The sequence below is a fragment of the Salarias fasciatus genome, chromosome 14, assembly GCF_902148845.1.
Source record: "Salarias fasciatus chromosome 14, fSalaFa1.1, whole genome shotgun sequence".
NCBI classification, from domain to species: domain Eukaryota; kingdom Metazoa; phylum Chordata; class Actinopteri; order Blenniiformes; family Blenniidae; genus Salarias; species Salarias fasciatus.
This window is the reverse complement of record NC_043758.1, coordinates 32,735,994-32,762,028: the sequence shown is the minus strand read 5'-3', so window position 1 is coordinate 32,762,028 and position 26,035 is coordinate 32,735,994. Positions and strand designations below refer to the sequence as shown.

General features: G+C 43.2%; 1 protein-coding gene across 1 annotated transcript in view; it reads left to right on the top strand.

Annotated features, from left to right (window-relative positions):
• Positions 1 to 25,819, top strand: part of cntn5 (contactin 5) — a 131,826-nt gene extending 106,007 nt beyond the window's left edge. Inside the window, 14 exon segments of the mRNA XM_030107969.1 lie at positions 401 to 545; positions 6,899 to 7,026; positions 7,387 to 7,562; positions 8,708 to 8,828; positions 11,385 to 11,543; positions 14,008 to 14,157; positions 15,666 to 15,736; positions 22,702 to 22,827; positions 22,829 to 22,937; positions 23,028 to 23,137; positions 23,286 to 23,472; positions 23,646 to 23,758; positions 24,553 to 24,722; positions 25,175 to 25,819. Of these exon segments, the coding sequence (XP_029963829.1) occupies positions 401 to 545; positions 6,899 to 7,026; positions 7,387 to 7,562; positions 8,708 to 8,828; positions 11,385 to 11,543; positions 14,008 to 14,157; positions 15,666 to 15,736; positions 22,702 to 22,827; positions 22,829 to 22,937; positions 23,028 to 23,137; positions 23,286 to 23,472; positions 23,646 to 23,758; positions 24,553 to 24,722; positions 25,175 to 25,265 (1,856 nt within the window). The 3' untranslated portion in view covers positions 25,266 to 25,819.
• The last annotated feature ends 216 nt before the right edge of the window (positions 25,820 to 26,035 follow it).

Here is a 26,035-nt window from a genome sequence, read left to right as displayed (position 1 = left end):
AGCTAAGTTACACGTGTGTGACACGCTGGCTTCTGATTGGTTGATTTCACTGAGAACGTTCTGGAGCTAAAACAATTCCTCAGTTCTGGATTTTCTGTCTGTCCTAAACTTCTCAGGAGTTGTTTGTTTCACCAAATCCCTCCAGGATGGTGGTGGAAGGGTTAAATCAGCTGGTATCCAGGGACTGGGTGTCCTTTTTAATACTGAGCATCATGTTTTTGTTTCATGCATTATTCAGAAAACATGTCCAATTACTTATTCATGCAAGATCGGATTGTTAGTGTGTTGACCACAATTTGACAGATTTTTGTTTTTTTTTTTGTTTTTTTTTTCACATTGGGTTTAATATGTGTGTGTGTGTTTGTGTGTGTGTGTGTGTGTTTTTTTTTTCTCTCCACAGCATCTGCACCTGTCTTCATCCCCAACCCAATCCGGGTCATAGCGACTCTGGGAAAGGACGTATCGCTGGAATGCAAGCCGAGGGCGTCGCCCAAACCCCGGATCACGTGGAGGAGAGGCGACCGGAGGATTCAGCCCAATAAAAGGTAGAGCTCCTCTCTAGGTGTTTATCTAGCGGCTTTATCACTTTCACTCCGGCACAGCACATGCATTACTTGAGTAATCTGTATTCATAAAGCCCGTGAAAGAAGCTCAGCTGATAGTGCTGCTCAAGGACACTTGAAGAGCGTGGATGTTGACCTCCGCATATTGAGGCCGTCTTTCCAGACCTTAACATGGCGTTGTAACAACGCCATTTCATGATTACTTATTTAAAAAGGGAAAAAGGTTGGAGCAGCACTAAGGGAATGGGTATAGATAAAAATGTAAATGTAGAATATCAGGTTTGATGACACTGTTGGCAGAATAAATCTTTCTGGGTCATCAAGCTGCAGGCCTGCATGCAGCGGTCGAATGTAAACAAAGTTATTAAAGACAGAAATACACCTTGATCCAGACACTTAAATCTGATCTCTGCTCTTTAACTCATTTTCTTTTTTCTGCATGTGCTCAGTATATCATCATAATGTCTGCACTGTTATTGAAAGAGTGGAAGAAATTTATGAGAAACTTCCGATCTGCCTGGAGCCCTTCTTTGTGTGTCCAAAATAATATGTTGCAGGATGACTTTCATTGTGTGAAATGATATATTTTAGACTTTAAGGAAGGATTAATTCTTCTTCTTTTTATCACTGGGGTAGATTATGTACGTTGCCTTTGAAGACAGCAGGAGATTTACAGTCCCAGCGCTCTGTTATAGTATCAGATTTTATATATATATTTATATATATATATATTTTTTTTTTTTTTCATTTTATCGCTTTACAGTTTAGAGAAAAGAATATTATGAAGGGAAGTTAATTGCCTTGTGAAATATGTATGAAGTTATGAAAAGTTTGTCTCCCTCAATGTCCTCATGCAATTATTCATCACGGTTTTCGCCGCATAAATTCAGCTGTTATCGTTTCTGCTCAGGCCCTTGAGAAATTGTATACATGTCGTGTTGTAACACATCACAGTTTCATTACTGTAACTGAAATTAAGTGTCACTGCTAAAATAAAACACCTCAGGTACCGCCAAAGCTCCGGAGACTCCCCCCTCCCGGTCCCGCCTCCTCCTCCAGGACGCCGACAATTTAGACCCCGCGATTGCATTTGGAAATCACATGCAGTTTGATGCATCGTCTTTTATGAGAAACATCTCTGGGTCGCACCTAGAGGGGGGCCGCGCGGGGCGAGGGGCCCATCAATCAAACCCGGAGACGCCGCCGGAATTATCAGTCACTGCCGAGCATCCCGGGTTGTGAGTGAGAGGAAAAGGAGCCTTTTGTTTATCAGCCAGGATTCAGCCGTCTGTTCGGCGGCGGATGATCGGATCGGCGGCGTGTGGCTCCCCTCAAACAGGCAGCGACAAATCTTCACGCCGCGAACAGGTGGAGTGGAGTTAATCCAACACGAGCATTCTGGACTGCATTCCTAAATCATTTCATTTGCCATGAAAAGAATCAAAATAGTCGTTATTTCTCCATCTTTCAGCTCAGCTGATGGATCCGCAGAGAGACTGTAGCCTCAAACATGGTGATTAACTACCCCGTCTGGTCCCGACCTGATAAAAACCTTTGAGGCATCCGTCAAACCTTTCCAGATGCAATTTTTTAGAATAGTCAGTGACGTTCAGACGTGAACACCTCCATGTAGTTTTTATCTGACTTTAGATGAAGTTGTCTTAAAAGCGCTTGAAGTTTGGTTTTTTTTTCTTTTTTTTTTTCATTGAAAATAACACTGAGATATTGTTGCTCCTCGGGGTCGTTCATCATTCTCTCTCCACAATATGCACGCATGTGGGTTACGCTCTCCTTAATCTCCACACTGGTAATTTTACCGTTTCCAGAGGATGCATCTTGCAGTGATAAACGCGGTGTGTTTAGCTCCTGAGAGCAGAGACCGACCCGTCCCGCTGCAGCAGCGTCAGTCTGACTGAATCCTGTCCGATCAGGAGATCAGACTGACCAGTTTACATTAACTCTGAAAGAAGTGATTGGTTTATACACATAACTGGTGCTTTGACTTGTTTTTGATGGATGGATTTGTCAATTAGAGGCGTGAACTTTGTTTCTTTGAGACTACATCTAATCAGGAAGACGAGTACAGAGCATGTTACATTAAGTCTTCAATTATTTGTCTTTTATTATGTTTATTTTTCTCAAAAACTGCTGAACATTTGAGACGTAGTCACTGAGTTGTTGTTACATGATGTAGTGGCAGTTTAATAAGGAGCAGTTTAATAAATCTGTAATTTGATTTTCATGTTAATATGTTGATTTAAGAATTCATCTTGTGTGTTAAGATATTGACAGAAATGTGTAGTTGCTCTTTAAAGTTTTTTATGCAGAGACAGTTTTTTTTTGTTTACTGCTGTGCTTCCGGGTTGTCTGCCCGTGCTAGAGTGTGAGAGGAGCATACAGTTTTCTTACCTGCTGCGTTTCTGCAAAAGATACAATTAGTGTACTAGCCAGCCACTTTTCCTGTTTGTGGAACTAATTTTGGAACCAAAAATAAATGGAAAGTTTATATTTTTACTTCATCTTGTCCGGAGTGGATTTATTGGATCGAGGCTGGATTAATTGAACACTGCCTGTGGAAGTATCTTTTTGCTGAAGACACCCAGCGTAAGTGATATCATTCTCTCACAGACATAAACCTCTACACATGATATGATCCAAGTTGGATTGTTCTTTTATTGGGTTACTTAAAGTCTGTGTGTTCTCAGGTAGGAACATTCTGTTATGGTATATGCAGCCATAAATTGGATCTAATTCTGCTTAATATCAAATCTGGTGAGGAATGGATCAATCATTCTCCCCCAGAACCAACACTGATACCCAATTATGTGTGAATTTATCTGTATTCCTCTTAGGCTTTCTAATGAATTTACAATGTGGAGTCAAAGCAGTATCTTCAAAGAGTTATTCAAGTAACATCCTTTATCCTGTCTTTATAGAGCCCAACACCTAACTCGGTTTGGATGAGCGACTGTTAACTCTCTTGTTTCTTTACTTCTCTTTGTTTTGCCCTTTAATTGCATTCGGAATAGTAATCATTACATAAAGAATTCTTTCAATCCACCGTGGTGCAGAAAAACAACATTTTCATGGTATTTCATATGTGGCTTCAAGACTGACCTCAATGGGACAATTTATCTGCTTTTTATCTATTCATAAAATCATCATTAGCAATAAGAAAGAAAACACCAATAGCAATAAAACAGCATCGCATCAACTGTCGCTATAAAAAATGATCATAAAAGCCAACCCTGCTCACAGCAGGGCTGATCAGGCTTCTCTATAGAGCGTCGTCCCACACACCACATCTTCACTGTTTCCCGCTCAGTTTTTCTCTCTCCTCCTTAACTGGCGATATATTAATTATTGCACGGCCTCCAGCTGACAATCATATTCACTCATTCTCAGCTAATCCGAGCAAAACCGAGCAGAGTCTCCGAGCATCCAGAATGCTTCACTCCGTCTCTCCCAGCGTCTCAGGACTGAATGAAAGAGCGATCACATGAATTGTTCACACAATAGTAAGTGACACAGAGCACCCCCTCGATCCATATTTCACACTATTGCCATCTGTCCGTGTCTCTGGATCCCTGAGATGAAGCGGGGCGCGCTTTGGCAGGAGCTTTGTTCCTTCTGCCGTCGCCAGCCCAAACAGAATACTTGCCGACTGACATTTGAAAATGCAAATGCAATGCCTATATTTATGGTCAGGCCTGACATCTTGCTATTAGTGGATTCATTGACATTAAATTCTATTGTAATTTGTAGATGTTCTCCTTTTTAAACTATGTCATTTGAATTCATTTTCACAGTTTCATTAAAGAATTAGCTTTAATACCATGAAAATGTTAATACACATCTTATTTATTTGTCTGTGTTAACCTTTGAAGATAATTTAATATAATTACATGACTTTCGTGTGTGTACATATGTCCCTATTTGCTCAATTATACACATTTTACTATGTGAGCATACTTTTGCCATTCAGTGTGTCATTTGGTTTTGTAACTCATGTGAAAGGTGCAAGACAAATACAGCTGATTGATTGATAGACTGACCCCCTGCTGGGAGCAGGCATTTAGTAAAGCATGTTCTTATAAATTTTCCTGAAGCTATGTTGGTATGTGGGACAATGGAGCTATCCATCTGATTCGAAATCCGTTCAGATTGTGACACTCCAGTCGCACGTCTGTCACAACTTTGTGGATATTATAGAGAGTTAATGAAGTGGAAAACACTGCGTTCGGGAGAATCGCTGTTCAAATAGAGGTTAGCCGCGTGAAAAGGGGGGATTTTATTATCTGAAAACGCTAAAATAAAGAAAGAGGAGCGGTGCATTTTCAGGTCTCGGCCAGGGTGACTCCTGCAAGGATTTTCTGCCATTACCTCCAGTGAGGAGTTTATGGATGAAGAGGCTTTCTATTCTTGGAAGAATAGAGGAGGAATCGAAACAGCTTCACGTTTATCTGCCATTGACAGCTGTGCTGACTTAATGAAGGTTTGTAATTAACATGGATTTCCACTAATGTTCAGGGCTTTTGTCTCTTAAATAGAAAGTATTAATCCCATTAGTCTGAAAGTACATGGCAGACTCATTTGAAGCCCTCCCAGACTTGTTGTCTTCCAGGCGGACAGTGAGTGCATGATTCGGCACTTTTTGATGAATACTGCAGGATGTTTAAATCTGCGTTACGGGTTATTGATTCCACGTGAGAACGATGGGGATTTCGTTGGAGTCTTGTTTGATTTCACATCAGAAACATAAACAAACGTTGTTTTTTTTCTGTGATCGTGTAATCACGTCACCTGAACCGATTAGCATACTGCGTCCAGCCCGCAGGGCCTCCGGTCGCCCCCTCTCTGCCTCGGCGTCCTTGTCAGATGTGAATTTGAGAAATGTCTCCTGGCTGCACAGCCGCTGCCAAATTGTTGGCGGGTGGCAAGATTTTGTCACACCTTCGTGAGTTTCTTTTTGCAATTTCAATCACCTCGCTTCTAAGCGTGTGTAAACACGAATGCCGAGCAATACACAAGATTTAGTTTGTTTGATTTCGGGGAGCCTCCGTCCTCCTTTCTCCCAGTGAAGACAAGAATGGAAAATCATAAAAACCGACTACTCATCCTCGGTTTTGCTGAAATCAAATGTGATGAATATTTATAGTTCAATTAAAGTGAGTCTACGCTGGACGGACACTGAAGAGAGATCCTGATGGACATGTGCTACTAGGGTGTAAGTGGGTGCTCCGGAGCCATCTGCTCACACACCTGCTCGCAGACGTGTTGGACACACTTACATCCCATGCTATCGTATGTCAAACACTTAATTCTCCAGCTGTTTATATACAAGTCAGAGCGAAATGTTAATATCAAATTGCTTGTGTCCTTCAGCTGGATAAGAGGCTACTTGTGAATGCAGGTGTGGCGTTCACTGGCCTGTTTTATTTTGGGGTTTTTTTCTTCTTCTTCTTCTCTCTCTCCATTATGCTCGTGCTTCCCGGGAGGACAGTTCGGTGATATGCACATCAAGGTTTGACAGTTTGTGCTGTGGATTCATTGTGTGCGGCTACGTTTAGCATTTGTCAGGTGGATTCTTGGATGCACTAAGCGCGGATAGAGGGGGGTTCATTTTATCTGATGTTGTGTAGTGTTCTCAGCAGGCTATTTAATTCATTTAAGTGACTTAATTGGTAGTAGACTACTGTGCCTTTTCAAAGGAAGGAGATCTGATAAAAAGAGTCACTGTACTCAAATCTAGAAAGGGAGGGAAATTGCAATGCTAATGTGTTCTTGACATTAAAATGTGTCCTCATTACCTCAAACTGTATCGGCACCATCTTTGTTTAATCCTGCTGAAGATAGGGCTACTTAGTGGTATCTGCAAATCAAACTCATTAACTCATTCAAATTGTTGATTGATCTTTTCTGGAAGGTGCTGATTTTCATGCTTCCCCTTCTTCTTTTCTTCTATTTTTTTTTTTTTTTTTAAAGATACACAGAACAACTGAAATCCTGCTTTACATCCCTTGGTGCTGTGAGCTTTTCAGGAGCATAAACAACTACCTGTCAAACGCTTTTTGTCCCGAGACTTACCGGCAGATCCTTGTTAGCTGAAAACACAATTCTGTTTCAGTGGAAACTCAAGTGGATGATTATTTCAAGTCTATAGCAGCCAGATTGTTGTAGCGTTTGTGTTCTCGTCCCCTGTGAATATCTCTGTTCTGGTAACCCGACTCGAACCTCAAACGCGGATTCTCTTGTGTGAAGTTGTAGCGCGACACGTGAATTTGTTTCTCATAACAGAATCGATTTTTGTGCCCCCCCCCCCCCCCCCATTACAGGATTATGTTGTTACGGAACAACACGCTGAAAATTGTGAACTCCAGCCGAGCGGATGAGGGGAACTATGTGTGCCGGGCTGAGAATCAGCTGGGCTCGGCGGAGATGACGGCCGTACTGTGGGTAAAAGGTAAGTGATGCCCCGGAGGCCTTTATTTTCTGCCAAATTAGCACAAGTTGGCCACCAGTAAACAGTCCCCGATGTCATTCCCCCCCCCACCCCCACCTTCGCTCGGGTGCCAGGAAATTTACTGTGCCCGCTCAGCCGTGAAGAAGGGTTCTCACATTCAAGAATCATATTACAAGGGCAGGAGGCTTTAACAGGGTAACAGCCTGTCTCGCAGATTCGGTCTACATCAGAGCCAGCCGGGGTATTTATCTGGCGAGAGCGAGCGTTTCCGTCCCGCGCGGACGTCACGGCCCGACGCAGCGGCTGGACGCTGGCGCTGGGTTAGCCTGAGGTGACAGTGCAGCAGCTTTGTGCTTGCAGAGGCCATGCGTGTGGCGCTCAGCCCGAGCCGGGTGGAGGTGACGGTCGGGGAGAGCGTGGTGCTGAGCTGCAGGGCCACGCACGACACCTCGCTGGACGTGGCCTTCCAGTGGTTCTTCAACCAGAAACCCATCAACTTCCAGCACGACGGCGGCCACTTTGAATACATCCAAACAGTAAGAGCAAGAGTAAGAGCCAAAGTAAGACTGAGTAAATTTATCTTTGCCGGTTATGGTTTTTATCTATTTTCTTGTCCCATCTGTCATTGTTTGTGTTTTTGTTTGTTTTGTATTTCTTTTTCTCATATATCTGTGAGAAAACAGATGGTTGACTGTTGTCTTTTGTTCAGTTTTGTGTTTGGTTTAATTTTCTCTTGGTTTAATTAAAGCTCGTCTCATTTTGTTGTCTGTGTGGATCAACCTTGAACCTTCAAGTTCCATTGTTTGCTTTCAAACCTGAATGCGGGATGCCATGCGACCGAGTCCTTTCATTCACGATGAAAGGCCAACAAAGATGCATTGGTTTGAAAGGAATTTTATTTAGTTTTTTAAGATGTCTGACATTTAACCTCAGTCATTGTCATCTTTCCCATCATGCCTTTGATATTTGTTCACAGCTGCTCTTGAGCGCCCCATTTCTGCCTGTTTGAAAAGGTCAAGGGAAACAGGGTCAATGATGTTTGAACCTTCGTTCAACCCTCCTTCACTGTAAACCTCATTTCCGCATCTGGGCTGAACTCTTCCTGATCTTTGTGTTTCACTTGACTGTCACTGCCAGATGAGCGATCGCTCCTTAAAAATCCAACATTCTGCATTTCTACAAGTCCACGGATCACGTTGGAGATAATTGGCGAATGAATGGCAAACGAAGACAGACCGAATCACCGGCAGAGCGCGGAGTTGTGTTTATGTCGCCGCCTCTTTGTCAACAGAGGATGTTAAAGTCACATCTCTCCTGATGTGTCCTCTGCAACAACCTGTGCTCTCCAGAGAAAGAATGTGCAGCGACAATCTTTTACAGGCACAGCAGAAGCCCGGCTGATGCATGGTTTGTAATTTTAATCAGGTTTCGTGCTAAACAGCTGCCTGTAGACCTTGAATATTTCCCCGTCTTGCCTTAGGCATTTCTCATCCCGACGCAGTGAAAATACGGGGAGCAGAAGAATGTAGCGTGGAGTAAGCACCTGAATTAAACAGGAATTTCTCGAGCCACATGAGCCCCGACAAGATGTAAAAGAATCACCCTTTCTTGTGTTAAGCATGTCTAGGTTTCCCTGCTCCCTAACTTCTTTTTTTTTTCTTTCCTTTCCCCCCATTTGCAGCAGTCCTCAACGGTGGATTTGATGATTAGGAGCATTTTGTTGAAGCATGCTGGGAAGTACGGCTGCAGGGCCCAGACCAGCGCCGACACCGTGTTCGCAGAGGCTGAACTTCTCGTGCGAGGTGAGTTTATCGTCTTTCAGTCCATCGTTGGCCAACGATTCGGTGCTCAGTAAACTGAGATCTGAAACATGCATTTTCATCATAAAAACCGTAGAACTCATTTTCACATTGCCGTGCAGACGTAAAACGTTTCTGAAACGAGAATACAAAAAAACTATGTTAATTGATTTAAAATGTTGTCATATAAATGGGCTCGAAGGCATTTGTGTGTGGTGTTTGCATGTTCTCCCTGTGCTTGTCGAAACTGTATGTCTAAGATTTCACAAATGAAAACAATTACTACCGAAAATTACAATAATCTTCATATAGAGCCAATTTAAATGATATCTTCTTGTGCAAAATACAGTGAAACATGATGCATTATGCACGTTTCTACCTGTTCACCTTGACAGCAAGGCTTTGAGGCTGGTTTGATAGCAACGAGGTAGCTAGCTTTCATGGTAGCATCGCTGAGTTCCATTAAAGGATTACCTGTAATGCTATAAAATGTTAATACATCTCTCATTTATTTTTTTGAGCATGTTCTAACCTTTGAAGATGATTATTGATCACAGACACAGCTAACATTAAAGTTTTTGCTACGATCAGGTATAAGAAACCAAATGAATTCAATACAAATTTTGAAGCAAAAAGATACTTTATGTATCAATGAGGAAAGAGGCCTCAAGTGCAAGTAATTGATTAAAAAGCTCCAGATTATTTACATTTTCGACCGTCTTGACTCGTGTTAAGTATCGCCCTGAATCCCCCGCCGTCAGCTGGGATTAAACCTGAGTTCGGCAAATTGGTATGAAGACGGATGAATGGAATTAGAAGCAAGGCTTACCGTCGTTTAACAAGAGGCCCGAAACGTTGTGAACTGAATCTTTAAAGCTGTCTGCAGTACTGTGAAATAATTGTAACGTTTTTCAGCCAATCTATTAAATTAGCCCGAGTTATTACAAGCGCCGCACATCTGGGAGGTTTGGTTAATTATGTTGAACATTAGAGATCCGCCGCTGGTGGCGACAGTCGCACAATGACTACTGGCCCCCTTTTTGATCATCTTGACTAATTTTATATTATGACTGTGAATGGGCCCAACAGACGGCCTTTCTGCTCCAGCAGTCTTAATATGAGCCGTTAGATTGGCTGAAATCTTGAGTGATTAAAAGCCTTGGTCATTTCTCGGCGTTACTGAGACGTATTGTCGCCAGCGCCGCCTCGCCTCGGTGTGTTTTCACACAACTTCAGGCTCATTTTCTGGTTGAAAGTCTCCCCATGCCTCACGGTCTGAGGAGTGTCAGTCGAGAGATGACAGGGACCATTCATCCCGGCAAAACCGCGGCGCTCACGCTCGCTTTTCCATTGTTTATGCTACAGCCGGGAAGCAATTTATTATTATTGTTAAATGATGTCTCTTGAAAATGGGGTTGGGAGGGTAATTTAAAAGGTGCGATTGTTTCTGGAGGAGAATGTGTTGTTTCGATCAGCGACGTCGAGTAAATTGTGATAAAGTACTTCTCAAAGTGTCGGTATCATCTTCTCAACAACTTTTCTGTGCAATGGCATCCGTCAGCGTTTGACATTTTTCCATTCATTATTTATCTCAAGATTTATTTATTTATTTGACATTAGGACTTTAGTGGATAAAGTGATGGAAAGAGAGGTATTATTGCCTGCAGGTCATTATTTCTGATCAGCAAAATGATCATATGTCAAGTATTTGCAAGATTATTGGTGTTGTTAGATTTTAAATAGTTCAAGGTATCGCAGAATAAGGTGTGCATGCTCTTTTACACTAACACAAAAAGGAATCTGGTGATACAAAATGTGAATAAAGCGCGTAAAATGAATGAACATACTGTCTGTGTTTTTACATTTTGACACCGTCACAGCTGATGAGGCTAACCCTGCTAGCACGCTATGGCTAGCAGGCAGCAACTGCTAAAAACCTCCAGATGGATCGTGCTCTCGAGATGTTGTGCAGACATAAATACATTTTTTTGGACATTATTCATCTATGCAAACACCCTTTTCTCTGCAACCTTCAAATGGGCACTTTTTAGGGACACAGTACATTGGTTTTCACTGAGAGTACCACCTGCCAGCTCTTCATCTGCAGCTGTTTGCCCCAGAGTCCTCAGCCGTTTGCTGCACTTGCAGATTACATTTACCATTGAAGACTGAGGTAAACATATGTTCAGCGCTATTAAAACACAGGAAGGCCCACCGCCCAGTCACGCTCAGCAGACCTGGCAAACTGCAGCTGAAAAGCCCCAAAACGAAGCTCCGCTTTCCCCTGAATCAGCAGGAAAGCGCTGGCAGCAGATCGGCGTCAGCTGGAGTCCTCGTTCGATCGGGTGTGTCGAGCACGAGTCTGGCGTTTGTGTAAAAATTACAACAGTGAAGCAGTAATGCGATGGAGACGTCACGATGCGCCAGGTTTAGGCTGATGCGAGCCGCATGCCGAGATTGTTTTTGTGTTTTTGTCTCGACTTGTCTGAAGTGTTGCTGATTTGGGTGTCGAGACCCGCAATTTGCTCCCCGTCTCCTAATTCCTTTTTCTATCAACAGGTCCTCCAGGCCCCCCCGGGGTGGTAATAGTGGAGGAGATCACAGACACCACCGCCACCCTGTCGTGGACTCGTGGCCTGGACAACCACAGCCCGATCAGCACCTATAATTTACAGGCCCGGAGCCCGTTTTCATTAGGCTGGCAAACTGTCAAAACAGGTAATCAATAAAGAGCAAATTGCAGCTTTCAGAGCTTGGAGGTTAATGCGAGTATACGGAGGCTTTAATGCCACACAAAGTTATGTACCGGCGTGGAAAATCAGCCCAGTCAGGGCAGGAGACGTCAATTTATCGTCACATATTACCGCAATCTATTTAGACCTGGCCTCAGAAGTCAGAGACACTAAATCCTTGGTCTGTTTAACACAACACATTTTAGAATCAGTTTGATTTCTGCAGTGCCAAATACAGCACAGTCATTTCAAGGCTCTGTTACAGAGAAAAATCTACATGAGAAAGCAGAAGTGACAGTGGAAATAGGCAGAAAGCTGCAGAACCCGACTCAGATGAAGACTTTCTGCTGTTCCAGACAGCAGGACAGGGAAGGACAGACGGATTGTTGGGACAGGCTTTTTCAGGACACGCTTTTTTCTTTTACAAAGGAACTTGAGCCGAGTGGGGAATTAACCTTTTGAGCTCCAGTTGACTCATATTTTTTTTTTCCTTTTTTATAACCATCAGTTATTATCACTTAGCATTGAAGGATGAAAGCTTGCTAAGCACTGTGTGTAATTCATCTTAATACGCCGTGTGATAACGATAGCAGAGTTTAAGGTGCGATAATGATTCTTCCCCGCAGATACATAAATCACACTTTGTATACTCTCCTCTCACATCGTGTCCGTTCAAGCACATTTAATTCGATAAAGCACAATTAGGACTCCTGTGATATACCGTCCGTGTTGAAGTTGTTAAGATTAGCATAAAGGGGGATTGGGCTTTTAGCTCCCACTGCTTGCAAACAGAGTTATCAGCTCATGTTTGAAGAGCCGCTTGCCTGACAGAGAGGTCTCATTGTGAGCCGCTCTGAGTGATAAGAGCGCGAGCTCCGGCGCTCCGGAGACCTCTGGTCCGCTGGTGACACGGATATGCTTTCAGCCAATGTTTGTTTGTTATTGCGGGATCAATATTGACAAAGCTTGATTATGGCGGTCCTGAAGAAACTAGATTAGTTGTGTTACGTGCTCCTGATTCTGCTCTAAATACGTTGGCGAGGCCCTTTCTTCTCCCGGCCTCAGCGTCTCATTTAATTGCATCGCTGGCTTCTGCAGAAACTGTGAAAATTGATTGAAATCAGCGTCCCTCTGTGTAATGAGTTACACTTACCAAATGCTCTGTGAAGCTGCGATCGAGGTGTTGCATCAAAACGACACGCAGCAAGTTTGAAGTGGATTGTGTGTCGTCACCGCCTGCCGTGAAAATAAGCCAAGTCAACCAAGTCTGAAGGGAAGGTGAAGAGACGCAGAGTCCATGAAACCCAGCGCAACGCTCTCTCTTTCCCTCTTTTTTTTTCTTGTTTATTTGTTCTGGCGCCACGTTTCTGCCAAGTGGATTCGAAATGAAACAGTGGCTGTGAGGTGAAGATGTCACCTCTCAGCTTTCATCCGCAGAAATTGTAAAGTTTTCCGTTATCCTTGAAAGTGAACATGTGATCCATAAGCAACATGACACTTTTCTGACTTTGTCAAACTAAACTTGAAGCTCTTCTGTTATTAATAACTCAATTTGATTTTAGGATGAAGAGAAATGAATGTAGGTTGCCAGCGAGACCCAATTTCTTGCAATTTTGTGTATTTTTTGGAGAAAAACAGTGTGAAAAAATAGGCATTTTGTTTTGGCTTGTAACACACACCCAAAAAATCTCCATCATTCAGAATCGCTTATACCGATATGTTCAGTATATGTAATTTTTTTCACTTGTTAATATGTCAATATACCTGTTTTTATATGTTCATTTGTGTTTATGTATGTTTTTAGATTGATCCTGCTCAAAATCCCTCATATGCTCAACAATAATCTCAATAGAAATCTTTATGATTCTGAAAAACAGAACATATATTGTTAATTTTATTGAAGATATAGCAAATAAATGATAAGCTACATCGTCAAAACTGTATGTTTAACCTGTGCATGGCTAAATGAGCAGTTTCTAAGATAATCCATAAGATGATTCACACAAACAGCATGTTTTATAGTGCTGAAACTATTGTTTTGATGTAACTGTCACTTTATCATGTGATAAAAAGCCAAGCTGCTGCATCTGCAGCTATTTGGGTAGGCAGTGGGGGGGTTGGCGTTTTCAAGAGGAGGACTCCTAAATAGTTTACTCACTATAGATACGAGCGCCGTCAAACACACTTAAGGCTAAGTGTTTGCACTTATGACAGTATACTGCTTACATACTGTGCAGAAGGAGGACAGAAGTGCAGCAGCTGTGAAGTGGTGCTTGTTTTTTTTTTTTTTTCTCTTTTTGAGTGACTGAGCATCAACACTGTGTGTGTGTGTGTGTGTGTGTGTGTGTGTGTGTGTGTGTGTGTGTGTGTGTGTGTGTGTGTGTGTGTGTGTGTGTGTGTGTGTGTGTGTGTGTGTGTGTGTGTGTGTGTGTGTGTGTGTGTGTTTGCAGACCCGGAGCCGGTGACGGGGGACATGGAGTCGGCCATGGCCGTGGAGCTCAATCCCTGGGTGGAGTACGAGTTCAGAGTGGTGGCCAGCAATGGGATCGGGACCGGAGATCCCAGCGCTCCCTCCAGAGGCGTCCGCACCAAAGAAGCAGGTGAATTCCCCGGAGCGGGGGCTGCAGTCCAGTCACATCCCTCCTGAAAAAACCCGCGTTTAATATAATGAGGCCAAATTCCAGCTGGTGATTTATTGGAGACACAGAGCTTAGCTGGTGGCCCCACACGCCACATCCTGACCAGGATGCATCCCCATTGTTAAAACACTCAGTTTTAATTGCGGAAGAAGTTGAAAATAAGCTGCTTATATGAATTTCAACAAGTTTGGTGTTTGTGCGAAAGCAGCCAGCCAGTCCTTTAATGCCCCGAGGCAGCCGCACAGCAGAATCCACTATTTATGGCGGGCAGAAATTCAGCGTGCCGCTCCGCTAAGCGCCTGTTTCCCGTCCATAAAATACAATAATTACAAAGGTCAGTGGTCATTTTGAAGTGGCTTATTTAATCTGTCCAGTTCCTTCGGCGTAATTAACGGACTAATTACTGTAGCCGTGCGCAGTCGTCGTTATTCATCCTGAAATTTACAGCGTGTGATTTAAATGTCAACAATGGGCCAGAACTCGACTCAGAGCAGAGAGCAGAAAGCTCCGAGCGGCTCAGTCTGACTGACAGAGGTGTCAAAACAGGCACAGACTTGAAACTGTGTCTGATTTGTGAGGTTGACTGCAGTTATTTTGTATTTCGAACAGAATTTCATCTCCAGTTCTCCTCTCTGGGCGCAAGCCATAGATTTTAGTTTAGGTTTTTTTTTTTTGTTTTTTTTTTTGCAGCTTAAAGAAACACTTGACCCTGTTATTGATGGCAGTAACAGGTGAGGAAGAACTTTTATTTCATTTTGAGTGCTAAAAGTCACTAGATACGCAACTTTTCGAGAGCAGATCCGATGATGGGACTTTCTGAACTCAACTCTAAAACTTTGTGTGCCATTTAGATATTTATAGCTCTAAACTAAAGACATGAAAACAATATGCATATTCCTGAGACACTTTATAACAGATATGCTCTCTGCAGCAAACACAAATGCATGTTGTTGCTTTTAGGTGCATTATTCTCACAGTGTGATGTCCATTACCTTACCGGTCGCTGTAAATTGCACTGCGGTTGGTATTTAAACCCTGATTCAAACCTGGCTCCCCTTTACTCTGGGTCACGGCTTCGTCTGACCACTTGGAATAAATTCATGCAGCTACAGTATATTGCAGAGCAGTAATGGCCAGGAGTGTACTGCAGGATTTTATAACCTTTAAAGCAACCAAGCATTGAATATAAAAGCATTTTTAAGCTATAAATTGTGGAATGAATGGGATTTGTTGTCACTTTTTTTTACTCTGTTTGATCCTTTCATATGCAAATGATTTATGAGTGTTTATTTCGCTCTCTTGAATAGGACAGCATGTTCATTTTCAAGTGTTTATAATGAAATAGGTCAAAGGAAATGGTTCTGCACCTGATTTCTCCTTTGTGTCGTCATTTGTACTTCATGTTGAAATGAAAGTGTCGTCTGGTCTCGGGGCGCTGATGCAGTGTCGACCATTTCTCCTCCCCGCAGTCCCCTCGGTGGCTCCGGTGAACGTCAGCGGGGGGAACGGCCGCCGGCACGAACTGGTCATCTCGTGGGAGGTGAGTCCCCCGGCTACGCTCCCTGTAAGGCACACACACACACACACACACACACGCGCGTGTCAGCAGGTAGAAAAACTCATAATCATGATGAACTCTCACTGCAGTCAGTTAGAAATCAATCAAAATCAGTGAAACGGTTCAGATTCCCTCAGTGAGGTTTTAATAATTGGATTTATTTACAAATTCCCCACTGCGATCATGTAAATCCAGTTACTTAGTTATTCTGAGTTTATTTTGATTAGCTGTTAGCCTAAAATCCAAAAGGTTTCCTCTCATTCAAATCAATAATCCACATTTAATTCAACAAACTAAAGAAAGCAGAGTTTTGTTGACATTAGGTAAAAAATTCTACCATATCCCAGCTATTTAACCCTGGGGTTTTATTTGTTTTATTTTCGGACTTAATGTACATTTTTTACCATCATATTAATAATAAAAAGAGTCCTAGAGTTGATATTTATATGATAAGAAATGTAATCCCAAACAACAACATAGTAAACCTGATTATTTAACAAAACTACTGTGTGATTGTTATTTCTTCTGTAGTTTTCATCAATAACATTGTCTGTGGATAGAACAAAACTCACCAGAAAACAGAAAGTCTGCGCTCTGAGGGGAGTCTTTATCAATCTCACACTTTTGAACCCACAGGTTGAGATCGGTAATGTAATCCGAGAGTGAAAACAAGCGCCCGGAGACCCGATCCTCTTTAATACCCGTCTTTAAACTGCAGCTCGGCCCATTGTTCCCCCGGAACGGAGTAACTCTCACTAAATAACAGAATCCTGTGTGTGAATGTGAGTTAATAATCATGTAGTGTCGGTGACTGCATGCGCTCCTGATTAAAAACCTTCACTTTGGCTTCCCTGGGAACACTTGTCAGACGTTATTAAGGGGGATGAGGCGCGTTTGATGGACGACGCTCGTCCTCGTGGTTTCGGGCTTGAAGGAAACGGCCTAATGATTTTACGATGCGCAGGTGATTGCATCGGTTTGCATTCACTCGAGGTGAGATATGATGACTTTGCTGCAGTCGCTGTTTGTTCACTGTGTGTGTGTGTGTGTGTGTGTGTGTGTGTGTGTGTGTGTGTGGGTGTGTGTGTGTGTGTGTGTGTGTGTGTGTGTGTGTGTGTGTGTTGTGTGTGTGTGTCGCACAGAACAAACAAACTAAAAAGTACAAGGTAATTGTAATTATTTTCTGTTGTAAATGTAAATATTTTATTGCACTATTTTGCTGGCCTGGCCCGCTTGAAATGAAATTAGGCTGCATGTACGCATCTTACATGTCTTATGTGTGGTGATCACCACCGTGGATGAACCTTCACATGAGGAGAATCAAACACGTTTCAGAGTGTACGTGATCAAAATGTCGACATTTCAAGAGAGACAGCGGTTACACGTCGGCCTCGATTAGAACAACTTATCGGTTTTGTATTCCATATGAAGGTCTGTTCAATGCATTTGATTTTGTCCAATAATAGTCAAAATGAATTATAGCAGCCGTAAGAGCAGCTGCAGTCGATTCGGCGCATCGTCATACCTCAAGCTAAATTCATCCAAACGTCCATCGATCCACAAAGCAGAGCGAAGGAAGGGTAGAACGTCACGGGTCGATCACAGAGAGAAAGTTACACAAACTTACAATCTCACCATGAAGCAGTTAAGATGTGCCAATTAGCTCAATTTAATGTTTGACTGTTGTGTAGACGCTCAGGGATAACATGCAAACTGTGTGGAAAATAGAATTGTCACCGTGAAGCGAGCTGTGAAGCCTCGAGCCAAACTACAGTTTTATTATGAGTGAACTGAACAGAGCCAGTGAGAGCAGAAACCTTGGAAAAATAATGCAAACTCTACACAGGATGACTCTGACCTTCCTCTGAAATGTCCTCTCCAAGAGCAAAAACCAGCAAATTATTATTAAAGTGTGTGTGAAAATCTTTCATGTGGGATGAACTCTTGGCGGTGCGTCTGCTTTTTTCCAACGATTTTACATGATTTATGACGGGCAGCTCTTTTTTTCCATGTTGGTTTTGAGTGAGGAGTGTGGTCTGAACATCAACGAGCCACAGCGATTCAGGAACATGAAGCGCCGGCAGTGAGACGCGGTTCAGTGGATTATCTGAGGTTAGCCGAGTCAAAGTCCGGCCTGCGCGCCGTTTTATGGTCCATCCGCTTCTTCCGCTGTGAAACAAATAGATCCTTGTTGTAATTCACGTCTGCTGTTATTCTCTCCAGCCTGCGGATGTCCGATTTGTGTTTTAAGTCCACATATTCAGAGTTGAGCTCTCCGGTGAAAAAACACTTTTTCATCATGGATTTTCTTTCCTGCCACCAACCAAATATGAGACAGATTTTGTCTCCTGTTGGCCATCTTTCAAGACATGAACCCAAAAAATGTTACTTTGCTTTCCAGAGGCAGGTAACTTGATGTTTACACTCTCATATAATATAAATTTATATATTTTTTTAACATGATTTTGCATTTTGAGACTCATTTGAACTCTTTTTTTTTTTTAGAAGAAACAATCAAACAGGAGAAATAAGTTCTAGAAAGAGGACTGAGACTGATATGAAGCCAACATGGTCTCACATGAAACATTCAAGCACAGCTGATGCATGTTTCAGAAAATTGTGAAATATTTATGTCTGGCTTACATTGCCTTTGCATAGTTACCGATTTTTTTTTTTTTTTTTTTTTTTTTTTTTGTCAGCGTGATTGAATTCTTCCTGATCTAAAGATAAATTATTCAGTTTACATGAAGCAGCGAAAACGTGATCAGATTTAAACTGATCAATCCAATAATGCAGTTCAGCTCCCAGCTTGTCCCAGAAGCCCACCGGCTGCAGGGATGGAGCCGTTAATTCCACCTTTATCGGTCTCTGTGAAGTTGTTGTCTCACGTGACGTGACGACGTTACATAACAGTCGTGCCGGAGTCCAGTTACTCTACCGTCTCAGGAACCTAAAGAGATGGAGAAGTTTACATTGGCGTTTAATCTAATTACCTACGGTTGATGGAGCTGCAGCAGCTGACCCCGAAACACATAAATATTTCATCAAGGATAGAATGTATTCATGAAAAAAAATGCATTCCTGAATGATTGAACCCTGAAAGTTATTTTTGTCGTCGTCTGAAAAGGAAACTTAGTCCAACCCAAAAAAGTGACGGGATGAACGAAGCACAGCGAGCGTTGTGGAGTATTTCCAGCAAAATAACCAGCTCATAGACCGAGCCACTCCAGGCAGCGATGATCTGAACTCCCGGGAGCTGTGACCCCCTCTGATACAAAGAAGCAGGAGAGATGCACATTTTATTCAGCGAGCAACATAAAGGTTGAGATGGTCCGGTGAGCTGTGAGGAGCTCAGGTGAACCCGAGTCGTTCAAGCACAGTGACCTTTCTCCATTTCAGAGGGCAGGCGGCGTGGACCCGTCAGCGCCGGCATTCTGCATGAGTCCTGCTGAACCCTCTTTCATTCGGTTTGAACTCTGCATTGGAGACTTTGATCAGGAAAAACGAGAAAAAAAAAGCTATTTCAGTCCACAGTTCACTGGGATTGAACGGTAACCTCAGGTTAAAGTACTCAGTTTAAGAAATGGATGAGATGAAATTAAATGTTATCAAAGTGAAAAGATGATACATTTATATTTCTTCACACAAACTGAATACAAACACATGAGATGCCTTCAGTGACCTTATACGGGGTCATATCTACTATGTATAAGTGTGTGTTTTTTGACATGAATCTTGGTTTGAATTGATTTTGAAGGTTTTAAAGTGTAAAACTAGAAATGGTTTTTATGAGCAAGTTCACCTTTCTTCAGTATGAACTCTGAGTCGCATCATGTTATTAATGTTTGTTGACATAACTGGTGAATGCCTGACACTTTGAGCTTTGATGTTTCTGAGTGAAGCTACATTTAATTATATTTAAAGTTATATATGGTCACTCCATCCTTCCAGTTAACTCTGACCCTGACCAGTAGTTCACTTCTTAAAAATAACATTTTTTAGCAGGACGATACCATCATGCAGTGATTAATGTCTTAAAGTATTCTTTAGAAATCCTTCAACTCTTGAAATTCTCTGTTTCATTGCGTTCCCATAAAGGGCTAAACTAACGCAATCATATTCTTAGCAGTATTGATGTTCATTCTTAAGGTGTTTTTAGCAATAATTTACCCTTACGATCTGTCAGTAGTTCCGTTCATTTTTATACCAGGCAGTTATCACATGATATCAGATTTATCCATAATAAACTGCCGTCACTTCTCCAGGAAGGCATAAAACATGATGAATGATGAGATTTAACAGATTATCACTTTTATGAGAAGTTGTCATATAAAGGAACGTCTAGCCAACTTCATAAATGCATTATCTATCCTCATGAATGTACTCAGAATGCATTACACAACAGATCTGCATATTAAGTGTGTCCAAAAAATAGTTTTTGCATTTTGCACACGCTCCGTGTTTATTCTGATAAAATGTGTTCAGTCATCCGTGATCTCAAAAGTTAGAGGGCACAGTTTGGTCACAAAACGCAGAAGTTGCTGACAAAGCTCTAAGGGGGCCAGCTGGGCCGCGCTCTACACAGAGCTGCATCAGCCGGGCAAGTGATTAAGATGTAGTGAATTTAAAATTACGTCCCACCAGAGAGGCACAGTTATGATTAACCTTGACTCTCCGAGTCGCTTCCTCTCAATCCGGACTTGTTTATGAATCTCTGTTTTGTGATCCAGGCCTGCGACGGCCGTATGAAATGCAATAAATCACGCACCACGCGAAGATGATATTCATGTTAACCATTTCCTGGCGGGCGTCTTGGCGCTCAGCCAGATTTGGGGGCAACCCACGAGCTGAATTACTATCGGCGGAGCTGAGAATTTGCAATTGAGATTAGTTGAAGGATATATTAACAGGGGAACTGTGAACAGATGTGGAGGCTACTGACAGTTATTCTTGTAGTTATTAAGTATGGGAGCCCAACTGCCACTGGGAAGATAACCTTCACATCAGGAGAAGTGCACCTCTGTGGCACATTATGGGGCATAATGTCCATTCCAGATGGGATCGTGTTTGGTGGAAGACTGTTTCCTATTTATAACTCAAGAGTGTCATTAGCATTGCCAGTATAACAAACGACAACCTCCATATAAATAATATAGGACGCCATGCTGTAAAGAAACAATCTAGGGAAATGTGAAAATGAGCTGTTCTGAAAGTAAAAAACATCGAGTGATAGTTAAAAGATTCCTGATTGTGGCTTTGTTGGACATAAAATGGTAATGAAGCTTGTTTTTTAAAGCATGCATTCATTTTACAGTTTTACTGTGATGATTTTTCACAGGACTTGTCTTCTAACCTGCAGCTTTTCAAGGACGATTTGTCTCTCCAACAGGTGCATCAGCACAAACCCCAACGCCGCAGTGTTATTCAGTTTACTCATCTTTATTCATTTTCACTGTCAATTTAAGTTACTTCCAAAGTACTAAGTGTGCAGCGGTGAAGAATCGAAGCGCTTCTTTTTGAGAATGATGTTTTCTCTCTGCACATTTACGGATCCAGGAATTGGTCATCCATCAACAAGCGTGTCAGTTTTCCACGACGCCGACACGCTCCACTTAGATACAGTAGCCTCCTTTGAGACTTGGCATTTCAAGTCATTTTAGCTCTGCCCTGGTTACTCCTGTTGCTGCTAATGCTTTTGGAAATAAATCAGGAGCTGGTGAGTGATCAATGGAGGCGGATATTGAAGGAGACAGTGCGGGAATGTTCGCCCTCGTTGGCAGTCGAGGCATGCGGGTGCACGGCAAGTTCTGCCTCTCCAATCATCAGTGGAGGGTTGTCAGTGTCTGGACAGCCATGGTGGGTAGGATTATTAAGCAGGATGAATGACTAAACAGTCTCCGCAGCTTCATTCAGCCGTCTCATTAGAGTCGGCTGTGAGGGCTCTTTTTTTTTTTTTTTTTCTCCGGGAAGCAGAGAGAGGACCATTAGTGATGCCCCCACAGTCACCATCAGCGAACCCAGCGGGTCCCATAATTCCATCCGCGAGACGCACCTCGGTCGGATCATCCCTCTCACCGAGTGACCACACTCATCCACGTCTGTCCGGCGGTTCCCAGTGTTTCTAAACATAACCGGCCCATTTGTTCCTGCTCTCTTTTTGCTCTTTGGCGTCTTTTTCTCCAAAGCGCCGCCAGCTTACATAATAACTCTGATGGAAGCTAATTCATTTCCACTGATCATCCCTGTAATTAGCCAGTCAGAGTGATTGGTTGTTGCTGAGTGAAATGTGAACTACCTCTCCGTAGGCTACATAGCTAATGTGGGCGACGCCTTCTGGGGGAAGCATTACTCTGAATCCTATGCAAATCAACACACTGCAGCATGAGTGGCAGACTTCTCGCCAAAAAAAAAAAAAAAAACAGGTGTACAGGTGTTCGCCATTTATTAAATTTAGCCAAAGATTTAATCCCTCGCAGCTCACATTTTAATTAAATTCGAGCTCACTTAATAAATTGGCATTTGATTTGATTAACCGCCGAGCAGCTGTGGAAGACGGCTCCCAGTTTCACCACTTCAGGAAACTCCCAGATAATTGTTGAAGCCAGGACACAAAAACCCGGGTCCCAAAATTAGCTTGCCAGTCATGAAAAGATAAATAGCAACGTCACGGGCCCAACTGAGCCAGAAATGAATTGTTTCCATTACTCAGCGCTGACTGCGTCTTTATTAACACGGAGAGGACAGTCGCAGTGAATGGGTGGGAAATTGAAAGCTGGTTATTCAGGATTACCACAGAGGAGAAAGTCGTTTTCCGTACACTTGGATCGGGGAAGTCTCCGGAGGAAGCCGTCCAGATGGGAAAATGTGCCGACGATGCACTTCCAGTCAGACTGTAAATGCTGGTCATCTCTGTGAAAAACTCATTTTTAGCGATTGTTCGTTCCCAGCCGGTGTCCGAGGAGTTCCAGAACGGCGAGGGGTTCGGCTACATCGTGGCATTTCGAGCCAACGGGACCAGAGGCTGGAAGGAGAAGATGGTGACCTCGGCGGACTCGACCATGTACAAATACCAGCGACGAGACCTTCCCTCCCCTCACCCCGTTCGAAGTGAAAGTTGGCGTGTACAACAACAAGGGAGATGGGCCATTCAGCGAAGTGGTCATCATCCACTCGGCCGAGGGCGGTGAGCTAATGACCACATTGTGCCGGCGTGAAAGCCACAGGGGGGAGTTTTAAGCATTTCGCAATCATCATCATTTGATTTGCTTCACAGAGCCGAGAGAGCCGCCGTCCGATGTGAAAGCTTACAGCATTTCTTCCTCGGAAATTAGGCTGACGTGGAAGCCACCAAATCCCGGGCCTGGCAGACCGAGAGGATATGAGGTTTCTCATATTTTTTATATATTCGCTCTCCATGCTTGCTTGCCTGTGTGTATAATTGTGCATTCACTTACAGTATGTGACATTTTAGCCTCCTGCATAAGATGACAGTCGAGAACGGTGCGTTTCAGCCCCTAATTTATGTTAACAGGTCAGCTACTGGAGAGACAGTGAGCAGGAAGAGTCGGGGAAAAAACAACAAACCGTGAAAAACGAAACGTCCATGGTCTTGACAGGACTAGAGGGGAACAGCCTGTATCTCATCACAGTAAAAGGCTTCAACAGCATCGGCCAGGGTCCTGCCAGTGCTGCTGTCACAGCCAAGACCAGGAAAGCCCGTGAGTGCAGCACTGACACTAATCATGTCATACTATATATGGAATACAGGCTACCTGTTAAGTTTGCTCAAAATCCCTTTGTAAAAAGTGTGGTAATTGGCCCAGTTATTAGAAACTCGCTGTGAAAGTCTGTGTTTTGAGCGTGCACTCAGGCTGTTGTGTTTTTGTTGCAGCTCCAGCTCAGCCTCCGATCAACCTCATGTGGATTCAGGAGGGAAACAACGTGTCGCTCAGCTGGGATCCAGTGAAGGCGAAAGCCAACGAATCCGATGTGATCGGGTACATGGTAATGAACCGGTCCTGAATCCTGCATACACAGTTATGAGATTAAAACTAATGCAAGGGAGACAAAGAAATTTCACCAATATATTAAGATGTCAAAGTGATTCAAATGTGAGGAAGATTTCACTGACATTTTCAGAACCAAAGACAAACTGCTAATTATAACAAAGAGAAAATCGACTACAATCTCACATGTGCAAGCGGCCGTGAAGAAGAAAAACTCCCGCTTTCCAGGAAGAAATCTCTGCAGATGCAGATGTGGTTAAAGGAGCGGACAGGAGAGAAAGCAACAACAAGTTGCTGCACATGAGAGGAAGGAGCCAGAGAGTTGAAGTGTTCAGAGGAAAATATTTCTCAAACACAGCTTTCTTTACATCTTCCCTTGTCTTTAATGACCTAACTAATATCAGCTCTATATTTCCCCTCCATTTGTCATAAGCTAGTAGGATAATTGTTGATTTATCCTTTGGTCTGTCATAAGCAGTGGCAGATGTTTAATGACTCGTCCTGCACTTGAGGACATTTCCTAATTCTGCACTGAAAAGAAATATTTGTCTAAATGTGTTTTTCTATCTCCTCCTTCAAGTTATTACCATGCAGATTACACTCAGCTCTACTGTTGTGCCCAAAATACTTCACTGATCATAAACAATAACGAAATGTAATTGTGTATTTGTTCAGCCTTGACCTTGTTGCAGCATTCACAGTAGAAACTTGTCAAGTCCGGGTTGTATGTAGACTTGCTGTAAGTGGAGCAGCCAGAAAGATGCTGATATACGTTCTGGGTGTTTTCTGCAGGTGTTAGTCAGACAGGAGGGTCGGAGCTTCAACCAGGTGACAAGAACCATCAACCCCTCCACCATCCTGTCCCTGCCCGAGGGCGGCACGTACACCATCGATGTACGCGCCCTCAGTGAAGGCGGAGAAGGAGTGGTCAGCTCCCAGGTCCGAGTTGTTACCGTCGTCAGGTAAGCTCCCTGACCTCCCTCCCTTCTCGCTCCCAGACTCTGTTATGTGACACAAGCTGTTTTCTCTTTGTGGCAGTCTTAAGTCCTGCCCTTAATTGAGTCGCCACAGCTGTGTGCGAGCCAAGTTTCTTTGGTTAATACTGTTTTAATTACCTCACCCACACAAACCTTTCTATCCCTGCACAGCCAATTAACTTCTAAGCAACAGGACGAGCTGAAAGTTTGCGGTCCACGCTGTGACCAACGTGCTTTTCAAGGCTGCAAATTGCTGTTTTTCTCTCAAGCCTTTTCTTTTTCTTTAGTGGTCTTTTAAGAAAAAGGCTGCTTCTTCACAGCTCCACACTCCCAAATTCAATTAATTCAGAAGATCAATGGATTTGTTTAGCGTTAAAAATGAATGCGTCTTTGTTTTCGTGTGTATCGACTCCCCTCTCGCCTCGCTTTCCTCCCAGGTGTCCGTGCAAAAGCAACCAGTGCTCAGTGCACCGCCTGACGTGGACTGCGCTGCTCCTGGTTCTTCTGGTGCCTTCGGCTTCCTGGTGAGGCCACCGTGCCGTCCTCACTCCTCACGACGGGAGCCACCAGTCTCCTGCTCCCACACTCCCTCTGACTGCCTGCTCGCTTTGGCCTTACCCATCCCGACGGGCCCGAGGCCTGCCGAAGGGGCCGCTGAACCTGCCGGTACACATGCGGCTCTTCAGAGTTCATCCTTTTCACTTCCCCTTTTTTTTTTAGCCCTTGAGGCCCCGGACTTTTGAGTTGCACAGCTCTTTCCAACATCACGGTAGTGCGAGACTGTAGTGTGTAAACATTGTGTGGAAAGATGTGTTTCATCGTTTATTTCAATCCCAACGTGTTCCTCTCGTTGACTGGCATCTCACCCCTTTCTGACGGCTCCAAACGCTCTGGGGCTCCACAGAGCATGAACAATTCCTGGAACGCTGCTGTGGTAGTAATACAGGGATCAGCCGGCCTGTTTCTTTTCATGACTTATCTGCATCAATTTGCCCCTTGGCTGCCTAACAAGCAATGCAGCAGAAGCTCAGTAGAGATAAGTGCATTGTTTTCTTATTCACACATTGAAGGAGGAAAAAAAAGTTTTTTATCGAAACAAGAATATTACTATTTCCAGACTTGCTTTTTTGTACATTGTGTTACCTTTAGAGACAAAACAGTGGTGTGTGTCAGCTCTGTCAAACTCTGTTTTCTGGTAGCGATTAAGCAATGCTTGGTGATACAGTTTGTTGACTGTTGGATGTATGGAAATAGGAAACAGGCGCTAACCTGCAGTGCCCGGATACATCAATAGACAA